An 11,094-nucleotide genomic window follows, 5' to 3' on the forward strand; every position below is an offset into this window, starting at 1 on the left:
CCAGATGGAGTTTAGTTGTGGTTACATAGACCTTTTAAATTACCTACTTTATGCTATGCTGCATGTTCTATTACCGTCACCCAAAGAACTACTTTAGCAGCATAGATATACACTGAGCTAATTAAAAGAAAAGCACTATGCTGTAGATTTTGAAACGATTGAAACGATGGGTGCGTGAAAACAGCATCAAGTCCTGTTCTTTTAGATGTATTGTCTGCTACAAAAGCCAAGTAAGTCCTAGGACACTTTTTGAGCGGTGAGATCAGCTGCGTGCCAGAGAGATCATATAACTGTGGTGGTCTTTGAGATAGGAATTGCAAATTACTTTTTGCATATCCAGTCCAAAACAGATGGAGATAGGTTTTCAGTGAGCAGAATTCGAGCCATTCTGAAAATTCTGCCTAAAACATAACTGAAACTTTTAAGAATTAACAGTTCAAGAGTTGTTTGTTGTTTTGTTTTAAATAATTTGAGACCCTCAGCAGGAAGCATCCATCAGATATTGAGCCAAGTTTGTAGGTTCTTTTTAAAATTTAATTTAAAAAGAAAAAACAAACAGCTAAAAATCAACCAATCAAACAAAAAGAAACAACAATCAAAAACAGATAGACCTGAACTCATTTCAGTTATGTTTTGCTAAATCCTTCCGACATCTGCATTTAGAGCAGAACAAGGACACTAAATTCTATTTCTTATATTAAGCAAGTTGCATTAGAGACTCACTGAATATGGTAACACAGCCCAAATGATATCCTGAAATAAATTATAATAGGAAGATAATGTGACCATAATTAAATCTGTTGATTAAACAAGTTTACTGTAATGAAAAAGAATAAATAACTGGCATATGTATTAATTGACAGTAATTCCTTGAAAAGAAAGTATCCTGACAGATCTCATTACCTCTTTGGAAAGAAAGCTTTACTGTATTTCTAGAAAGCCAATCTCATCTGTCACGTATTCAATTTTTAATGCTAAGGCCAATGACAGCATGTGTTTTTAAATGCAGCCACATCTGCCATTGTTTATTACTGATTCATGTGAGCCCTGTACTGTAAAATAAAAATACCGTGATGATATGAAAGCATTGAAGAAGCTCCCTGCCAGAAAGCCACTTCCTTGCACTACACAGCAAGTTTTCTGGTGCTAGAGGGAGCTTTCTATCATGGCAAACACAGAGAAAAGAATTCATCAGCAGATCTTAGTAGTAACCTACACAGAATCCATTGGATTCATATAAGGCTATACGTAGATCCTTCCTTCCTGAAATGGAGTGTAGTAGTGTTTGTAGAGAGAAGACAATATGAGCGTGCACACGGAGAAGTTTATAAAAAACTATTTCTCAAGAAGATTCTGTTAGTGAAATTGAGGTATGAAGGCTGCTCCATACATAATCATTGATTCATAAAGTGGCTTAAGTTGGAAGAAAGATCATCTAGTTCCAACTCTAGTTCCAACTCCCTTCCTTTGAACTCTAGTAGGAAAAGGAAAGGAAAACAATTACAAAATGAAAATCCCAGAACATAGCAGACAACATAATATTTGCATATCATCGGAGAAAAGGAGGGAATTGTTACTAGCAGAAACAACAGAATTAAAATAAGCTGCCAAATCAGTATGTACGCACAAAAAATGACAACTGTCACTACTAGCCATTGCAGCAGAGATTTATGAGCAAAACTGAAGACTCAACAACAACAACAAAAAGAGGAAAACACCAACCCTGACTTAGCAAGCCTTACTGTATTAGAAGGTTGAATCCTACCATGAGATATGCAGCAAATAAATTACTATAACAGATGGGAAGACAGCATATAGAAATAAGAGTAGATTTTTCTATACCTTGTATACATAACTTGATCACTTTGGATCACAGAAGACTAGAAACACCAAATAAAACCACAGATCTTCTATAGTATTTTCTTGGTTTCACTCATGAAACCAGAAAGTTTATTGCAGCAATAAGAGGCCACATCGAAGCGCTGCTCTCTCTCCATGTCTGCTTGAACTACGTTTCATACTTGAGCCTGCTAACATGTAAAATTGCCATACTTACTACTCCCCACCATAGGGCATCTGCATAGCTGCCGAATTCTGTTTCTCCAGAATCATTTACAGCATCTTTTTCAGCCAGGTACACAAAATAAGAGGAAAAAATCAGGCCCAGAAATCCAATGTAGAGTGTAGTTATCAGTTCCTGCAAACAGAATCAAAATAACATTGATTCAGTACTGTTAAAACATTTAAGTTACACATTGCTGGTGTTTTCTAAAAGAGAACTAGTTCAGAAAAATGCAGTTTCAGCATGTAATAAGCACTGACACCAACTGTTGGCTGTGCAATTTAAAAAGCATCCACTGTGCTCAACGATGAAAGAATTTACTGAGTATCTAATGACCCAGCCCAGCGTGCACTGTCTGAATGTTAGAAATAACCACATGTTCCTCACGTGCAAATGTGACAAATTAAATTTTTGGTCACCCAAAATTTGGATTGTTAAATTTTTCAAATGCTGCTACTACACTCAAAACAACTTTGTGACTCAGATATATAGTTTACAGAAACATTCACATTCTGTCTTAGAAGTCTCATTCTCTGTGGTTAAGTCCACATATGCCACCAAAAGTTTTCCAAAGTGTAAGTGAATATTTTTAATATTTTACATACTTTTTTGTCCCTTGAACAGGATAGAACAACTGCAGTTGGATAAAATAAACGACCGCCTGTCTCTACATTGAATATATTTAACATCAGGATGTCTGCATAGACACTGTTCTGAATGTAGGAACTTAAATTACTATTAAACAAATGGCATCCATTATTTTGCCATTCCTTGGAGTACACAAACTTACTTGTCTGTGTATGAAGACAACTGATCCCAGCAGCCTCCATGTGCCACCCTGACGGTCAACATGCAGCATCCGCAAAATCTGCAGGAAACGGATGCCCCTAGAACAAAAGTTTTAAATGAATGAAGAGGCCAAATATACAAGAGAAGAAAAAGAGGTTGAGAGAGGAAGTCTGTGTCTTCCAAAGGACCGTTTTAAAAGAGATGCACAGTATTTCATGGTAGACTTCAAAGTTTGTCGCTTTGAGGAGAGGGTGTGCATGCCTAGATGTTCACTCCTACCCCAAAAAGACATAAGTTCATCGCTAGAGCAAGAAAATTACAACCAGAAAACCGATTAAAAATGTTATTCTCACTACACTTCATGACATTACTGTTTCACACCCATATGTGAATGGTGATCTGCTCTGTTCCTCTGTGAATGTCAGAGGAGTGACTGCTTTTCACCCTTCTGGGAGGTAAACAAAAAAGCCACCTAACTCAAACAGACAGCATTATTTTCTTCTATTGCATACAATTACCTGATAGCTGAGGTTGCAAAGACTTGACCTTTAGAGCCCACACACAGAACTATCATGGAAGCGACAACTACAATTAAATCTGAAAAACAGAAGTTAGTTGAAAAAAAAATGAGTTGGAGACAACCATTGTCCATAATGCTTCCACAAGGCCGTTACTAGAACCAATGTCAGTTTTAATTGGAACAGTGACCCCAAGTGAAGGCTATTAGTTTTATCTCAAGAGATCTCTGCTGTAGCAGATTTTATAGCTGCAGTCACATCCGAGAGGCAGTCTCACATATATATAAAGTAAGTTGAAAGTACATATTACATATGCATACACACAGAGAAGTTAAACTAAGCAACTTTATGATTGTAACAGTATCCACAAAGTTTTGTAATTTGCATTTGAAAAGCTTGCAAATTGTTTATGAAACAATTCTGGTATATTCTGGTCAACGACAAATAGCATTTCTGAGTAGTGGAAAGAACTGCCAGAAAAACAAGCTATATTATGCTTCTATAACAATTCTCCTCTCCAAAACTTGTTCTGTTTAATCTATTTATATTTTAAGTGCTTCAGAGCAACTGTCTTTATATAGCTCTCTCATGAGTGAAGATTGCTTCTGGGTTATTACATTTCTCTCAGTGAAATTAAAGACAGGACAACCATTCTATAAAAAGTATGAGTTATAACATGTAAAGAGAATGCTAGTGCAATTTCTATGAACACTGAAGTCAGTCAGGATATCAACTACAATGGTGTCCAGATCCAAATGCACTGCTGAGAATCAGTTTTTAATTGGTACACGAAATAATTGCGGTGTATCTATTGTGCTTCACCAGGCAGTCTGTGCCTCAATTAGAGTGCAAAGTAACTCATATTAAAATACTCAGAGGGCTTTCAGGGAAGAAAAAATAAAGGGGATTTCAGCATCTTTAAAAGAAAAGAAGTTGCAGCAATACTAAGTGTTTGGATCCCAAGGTTGCAGGAGACAGGACTATGGGTGAGACTTATTTCTGGCAAAGCTTCAGATCACTTGTGAAAAGAAAACACACTGCTTTTCTGGAAAAACAAGCCAAGCTACATTTGTTTTCAAAAGAGTGCCGTGGATTTCTGAAAGGAAATTCAGATCTACGATAATACTAATGACAAGAGCTTTCTCTTTAACTTGGCTTCCATTTCCACTGAAATTTATCTTTTCAGAACTTTGAAGTACAACCGTTACTTGGTGTTTACATCAACTTTGCAAGCTGAGCATACTCACCGATGATTGAAATAGGCTTCCTAGCAAAACGAAGCCTTCCCCATATTCCAACGTATTTACTGCGACATCCTGCTGACCATAACCGAACCACGTATTCTGTTCCAAAGAATACCACTAATACAATTTCCTAAAAGAAACAGAAGATGGACAACTAGGTTAATTTTCTACTGTCTTTCCAATTTTTTTTTTTTTTTTCCTCCAGTACCTATTAGGAAATGCTAAAATAAAATGTAAGATTTGGAAGGTTAAAACAAAAAACAAAAACAAAGTATTCAAAAACTATTTAAGGTAACAGAAAAACTGGCAAACAAAAATTAAAGATTGAGAGCAAATGTAAATACTTTAATACTTTAATTATATACAGTTTGGCTCGCCTACGTGTGCAAGAACTGAAAACCATTCCATACAACTCACTTGGTCTCTCTAATTCAAACAAAAGGTTTCCTAACCAAGCCAAAGAAAACAAACAGAGTCCATACTCAGAAGATGAGTGTTCTTCTAGTGAATTTCATTTCAGGAAGAGGTGTGCTTCACATCCCACTGACCATACCAACCACACGTTTATTTATACTTTTTCAATCTTCTTTTAATCTTACATGGATGAAAGTAACTTTTCTAGTACCCGCTACTGACATGTCAATACCCAGGTGTGCTGAAAACACTGTAAGACATCAGGCACTCTTTCTTGTCAACAGCAAGAAACGGGAGTCTGGTCTTGAAGTGCTGTGGGTACTGAGCCACGTGTTAACCACAGACTAAACTTCCAGCTTTGGAAATCTGTACAAAGCCATAAATTTCAAAGACATCTGACATTTCTGTTGGTACACAAAGGTACCATTTTGTCATATTTGGAACTTGGTGTGCAGATAAATCTTGCTTTTCTAGAGACTGGTTGAGTGTGGCACATTCAATATAGATACCTCAAATACCAAGGAAAGGCAGTACTTCCTTATTGGGTAACTTAACTAATAACAGGTCACATTCTCTATCACAGTCAACAGCAGAGACTGCTAACTGGAATGGTAACAGTGGCTTGTTGCTGAAAATACAGTACGTGGCATACAGAAAAACTAAAGCAGATTTGTTACTACAGCTCTGTAGGACAACACAGATAATGAACTCCTTATTACAGAGAGCAATTTAATATGAAAAAAGAAGATGAAATGCTGCTGAACATTTTACCCAGCCTCTGCCATTTTTGCAGTGTTTGCTGCTGTTTTTCATGAAATCAAATTAGCAAATGCGACTCAAAGTGGTAGCTATGATGTTCTAAGTCAACTAAAATACTCAAGATGCAACCTTAACCCAGACAACCAATGAAAGTCACATCATCAGCTTCAAAGATGGACAGGACGTTGCCCTGAACAGTCAGTAAAATAGAAGCCTAGAAGCAGTAAGAAGAGGGGAAGAAATTGTTATGCATTAATACACTTCATGATATTATTTGTGTGGCTTCAAAATTCCAGTTTTCTGACGGCATAAAGTGCTCATCTCGGAGCACTTCAGTGTTGAAATTACTCTTCCAAAAAGCTAGGAGAATGCCAGGGCTCTTCTCCTCAGTTATGAAAATCCTATCATGCCTGCATGATGTCAAGGTGCAGCAGAAGAACATCACAGTCGGTTATATTGTATTCCAATTACATTTTCAACATCTAATGAAATTGTTCACATTGTTGGCTGTAATGAATACAAAGCTCAGACCCTTTGACTCAGCCAAGAATCTCTTGTACAGCTTGCTGCTGAAAGGATCCATCAGAACCCTTCACTTATCTTTAACCAATTTGGAGTATTATTAAATCTTTATTCCAATAAAATAAAGCCATATTTAAAGTCATAAATCTAAAGAAACAGTCTCTGTAGCAGACTATTTAAGGAAAGATTGTGTCTTATGATAGAATCTTCAAATGAAACAAAATTCTCCCGGTCCAGTTTCACTTCAAGTCATTGAAGAACCTGCACCAAATGACAAAATTAATAGTGCTGTTTTCTGTGAAGTTCCATTACGGCAAAACAAACTAACAGAGGCTATCTTTGCTGATCAGGTGACTGCATTCATTTCCAGGACACTTTCAATAGACTCTAATATTCAAGAACATTTCAGTCTGCAGAAAACGAATGCGTCTTCTTTCATCAGTACTAAGAAAGAAAATCCCTCAACAAAAGACAATAGCAACTGAGCAAAGAGCAAAAACTGCCCTTCATTCAAAATAATTAATTGGAGGAAGGGAAGTATGGCCTCACATCATATGCATTAGCCATTAGCACAGACAATACTCTTCAGATAACCCTGAAAAGCAGGTTACAAAAAAGAAAAGAAAAACAAAACCAAGAAATTTAGTAGGAAAAGACAAAAAAAGACAAACCCACAGGAAAGATTATATTTTAGCACAATAAAACAGTCCACGCTCAGCCAGAAACCACGGGCTTGTCAGGATTGCAGTACCGTTTTGATTGCAAGAAGGTAAAAATTGAAAGCCTGGATTGTGCTTTAAAGAAGTGTGTATTCTCTGCGTAGGAAATTTGCATCGGAGCTGTGTGCGTATGTTTTTTAAGGCCCCTCCATGCTTCGTTGGCTAACAGGAACATTGGCAAGTATGCAAATGTGGGCTGTTCCAAAGACAATGCAACAGACATGCAGTCAATGGTTACTGTCATCCAGTTCTTTGCATGACACGCAGACAAGCTTAGAGAACATTGATTGTTCTATAGACTCCAGTGACTGGAGGGAACGACCAGTCGGCTTACACCAAGACACATTTTTCACTCCTGACGTTTTGATAAAGGCTTATTGACCTAAATGAGACCCGAGTTATTCAGGGAACATCAGGGGTGAAAGTGCACAAGCTGTTCTTCATGGTCATGCACAAAACCTCCAGGTATCCATTAGCAACTGGCAAATTCCCCCTCCCCTGCCCGTGGCTGTGTGACAGACAAAAGTGTTTTTAATACCTTGCATTGCATAAGTCTAATAAGTAATCCCTCAGGGGCAGAGAAGCCCGATGAATTTCTTGTCAGTACACATTTATATTAGTGGCCAGAAACTTGCAGACAACAAAGAAAAAACAGATTAGAAAATTATGCTTTACTGAATTACCAAAGAGGAAAGTGCTAAATTTACTGACTACTAAATAGGAAAGCACATCCTATTTTTTCCATATAGCAGATTAACATGAAATGTAACATCAACTTGAAGGATGGCAACCTGATCCTTAGTTCATTTATGCAGCTGGTAATTAGGGTTAATCAATTTACTGGGATAGTTACGCTGCATAGAGCAGTAGAGTCTCACACCTGTGTGTCTCAGAAAATCTGAGTCACACTACAGATGAATACGGGCCACTGTTTCTCAGACGCTTTCTCCTGCATGCCCATTTAACACATAGCTACCATCTGCACCATAAAAATGTTCTGGTGCATCTCACAACCTGCCAGACTGAAACACCACCTCAGGAAGATTCAGAATGAAAATTATACAGGGAAATGAAGAATAAAGCACTGAGCTGGCAAAGAGAATGTAAAGAAAGAGTGAAATAAGAAACAAAGCAACAGTCAGCACAAGGGAAAAATTAAAATGCAAAAGAAACTGCAGGACACAGGTGGAGATGAAGATTAAAGCTCAGCAAAGGAGTTATCTTGCTTAAACTTACACATGCAATGAGAACTGCACTGTGCAGTGACACACAACCCTTTGCAGCTTAATTCTGATCTCCTTTCTACAGGGTGAAAGCAAAAACATCTAACTGAGATTAAAAAAAATTATACTAATATGACAAAATGAGCTCTCCAAGAGATGGAAGTCATGTACCTTCACGCTGTGAACACATAGAAGCCCTCTTGCATAAGAGACTTTTTTTTTTTTTCTCTGTTATTAATTTATATGTAGCTCACTCACTATTGCCATCCCTCTGCTCAGCCATGACTTTACAGCCACATCATCCCAACACAGGCAAATACCCATTAACCCTGGAAAGGGAGGAAGAGCAGATGACTATGAGATATTCATGCAGACATCTGTTTCTGAAGAACTCTGTCAGTGAAAATAACTCTGCATCTGTGAGCAAATGACCATATATAAATTCACACCGCTTTTAACTACGAGGAACAGTCCTCATATAGGACAAGCAGTCAGGACTGGTGTATCAAGCTTCAAGTCTTTTCATATTTCTGTGTGAATTTGGCCCAGGTGGCCAAATACCAGGTATCAGACCAAAACGCTTCTCCTAATGGCCAGTGAAGGAATTTGAGTTCTTCCTGGTGCCTTGGGACAGCAGTGTACTTAGTGCAAGGAATCCATTTCAGAAGACTATGAAAAAGATAGATTTTCAAGAGCATGTCACTACTCACTTCCACAGTTTTGGCATGGAAATCCAAGTGCCTTTGGATTGATCAGTTACTACACAAATAACTTTAGGAACTGTTTCAAGCATAATTAATGTCGGCCTGAGAAAGATAGAAAAATTACCTTGCTAAAGTACACCTCAGCTTTTTCTAAAGGAGCTTAAACTGGACCCACAAAAACATAGAACCCTGCAAAACATACACACACTACCTGTCATTAAAGCTTGTAACCCCGCAATTCCCATGGAAGGGAAAGACTCAAGGAACAGATTTAATGGAAAGCAGCTGCTGTAGGTAAGGACAGTTTAACCATTACCTTGATGAATTTCAGTATACTACCAGGCAAAAAAACAAGAAAGTCTTTTCCATCAAAAGACAATGGGAAAAGAGCTCTCCATGAAGAGAACTGTAGCTGAATTGAAAAAGAGATCAGACTTTTTCAGCTATGCAGTAAGAGATTCAGACCTATTAAAACACACACTTTGTATCAAACAAGCATGTGAACTGACATGGAACACATCATGACACTGTAACAGCTATTTAAGAGATAAGGAAATTGTCTCTGGATGCTGAGAAAACATTTACCTGAAGGAACACATATTCTGATGCCCAGCTTATAGACCTCAAAGGTGTACCTGATCATGAAGTATCACAGAAGTTCATGCGGACACTTGATGTGGGAAGACTAGTTTCATCTGAAACCTATTAACAAGGCCTTTACTTTAAGGGGTCTACATATCTTTTTCCAGCAACGCCCATAAAAAAAGGAGAGGTAAAATCCGTATTTCTGGTAGCCAACCTGAATTTTAGCTTTCTGAAGACACTGGAGTATCTGTAATCAATCAGTCATTCTCATACACACAGAAATAACATCCTATGAAGCTGCTACAGTTTGGTACTACTGTTAGTGAACTCACAATGCTAAAAAGCAAAATATTATCTTTCTTGTGGTTATACCAAATGAAGAGCATTATTTTTGGGGGACACTATCTCACTCATGTTGGGATTTAAAAAATTTCCTGGCATCCCCCAAGCTTCACTGAAGATGTGACTCCTGATTTCTATCATGGGTTCCGTTATCCTTGTTGGAAAGGTCAACCACATTATTTCCACGACTTTTCCAAATCTGGCTTCCTTAAGATTCTAGCTTCAAGTATGATAAAGTTTCCACGAATTCCTTTAAACAAAGGAATAAGTTCTTCCATAGCTTTATAGACATTACATGCCAACCAGCATATTTCAGCTGTAAGATTCCTGTGGACAAATTTGCAGTGATACCTATTTCTAAGACGAGTTAATGGAAGCTCTCTGCTAAGATGGTGCACCAACTTTTAAGTAGAATAAGTAACCTCCTCTCAATCTATGGCTTTGTTCACAGATCTAGACAAGTTTTTGGCTTTAAGGGAACCAAAAGAGAAGACATCAGATCTGCTGATGCTAATGCAAAGTGACAAACAGCACTTGCTGCTGGCCATGGGCTGTGAAATCACAGGACAGAAACAGGCTCAACAGCTACGCAAACAGGGATGCAGCGTTATCCTCCACAGCCGTCAAGAAGTCAAAAGAGGAGAAGCACATCTGTCTCCCTTGTGTAGACTGAGAGGATGCATTTACGCTCACAGAACCAGAAGCACCACAGGCTGCAGAAGTGCAGGGACAGCTAGAGCCTACTTCCCAGCACACTGCTCATCTCACGCATCAGGGCTTGCAAAATGCTTCAGCCAGCACTTGTGCGCAGCCTGAGCTGGGTATGCAAATTTACAACACTAAGGGCAACTGTTTCTTCTAATCTCGCTCACTTTGTATAGAGAGGCGCCTCTTTGTTCTCCTGAGAAAGACAGGATTTTTTCCTGAAAGCTGTACTGTTTTCTAAGATATGCAGAACAGTAAAATCAGATGGCTTGGACAAACAGGCAAAGATAGACACTGAACTCCATAAAGTAAAAATTAAAGCTTGATGAAGCACAGATAAAAAATTAAAAGGTAAGTGATTTTACATATATATGAACACATACTGTACTACAGCAAGTGACAAAAGAGCAATTTAAAATGAGGAATTATTTTCCCTACTTAGTCTCCTGACTTCCCATGATCTTAAAAATTTCATCTTTTCAAATTAAAAACAAAAATAACTTTTTAA

General features: G+C 37.8%; 1 protein-coding gene across 1 annotated transcript; it reads right to left on the bottom strand.

Annotated features, from left to right (window-relative positions):
• Positions 1 to 1,974: 1,974 nt before the first annotated feature.
• LOC109367977 (potassium voltage-gated channel subfamily KQT member 1) lies at positions 1,975 to 4,738 on the bottom strand. The gene is made up of 4 exons (XM_031553804.1): positions 4,617 to 4,738; positions 3,370 to 3,448; positions 2,853 to 2,949; positions 1,975 to 2,197 (listed from the first exon to the last, which is right to left on the bottom strand). Exons 2-4 carry the CDS (start codon positions 3,423 to 3,425, stop codon positions 2,009 to 2,011), a joined length of 342 nt encoding a protein of 113 aa, XP_031409664.1. The 5' UTR covers positions 3,426 to 3,448; positions 4,617 to 4,738; the 3' UTR covers positions 1,975 to 2,008.
• Positions 4,739 to 11,094: the final 6,356 nt, after the last annotated feature.

The sequence above is a fragment of the Meleagris gallopavo genome, chromosome 5 (assembly GCF_000146605.3).
Source record: "Meleagris gallopavo isolate NT-WF06-2002-E0010 breed Aviagen turkey brand Nicholas breeding stock chromosome 5, Turkey_5.1, whole genome shotgun sequence".
NCBI lineage: Eukaryota > Metazoa > Chordata > Aves > Galliformes > Phasianidae > Meleagris > Meleagris gallopavo.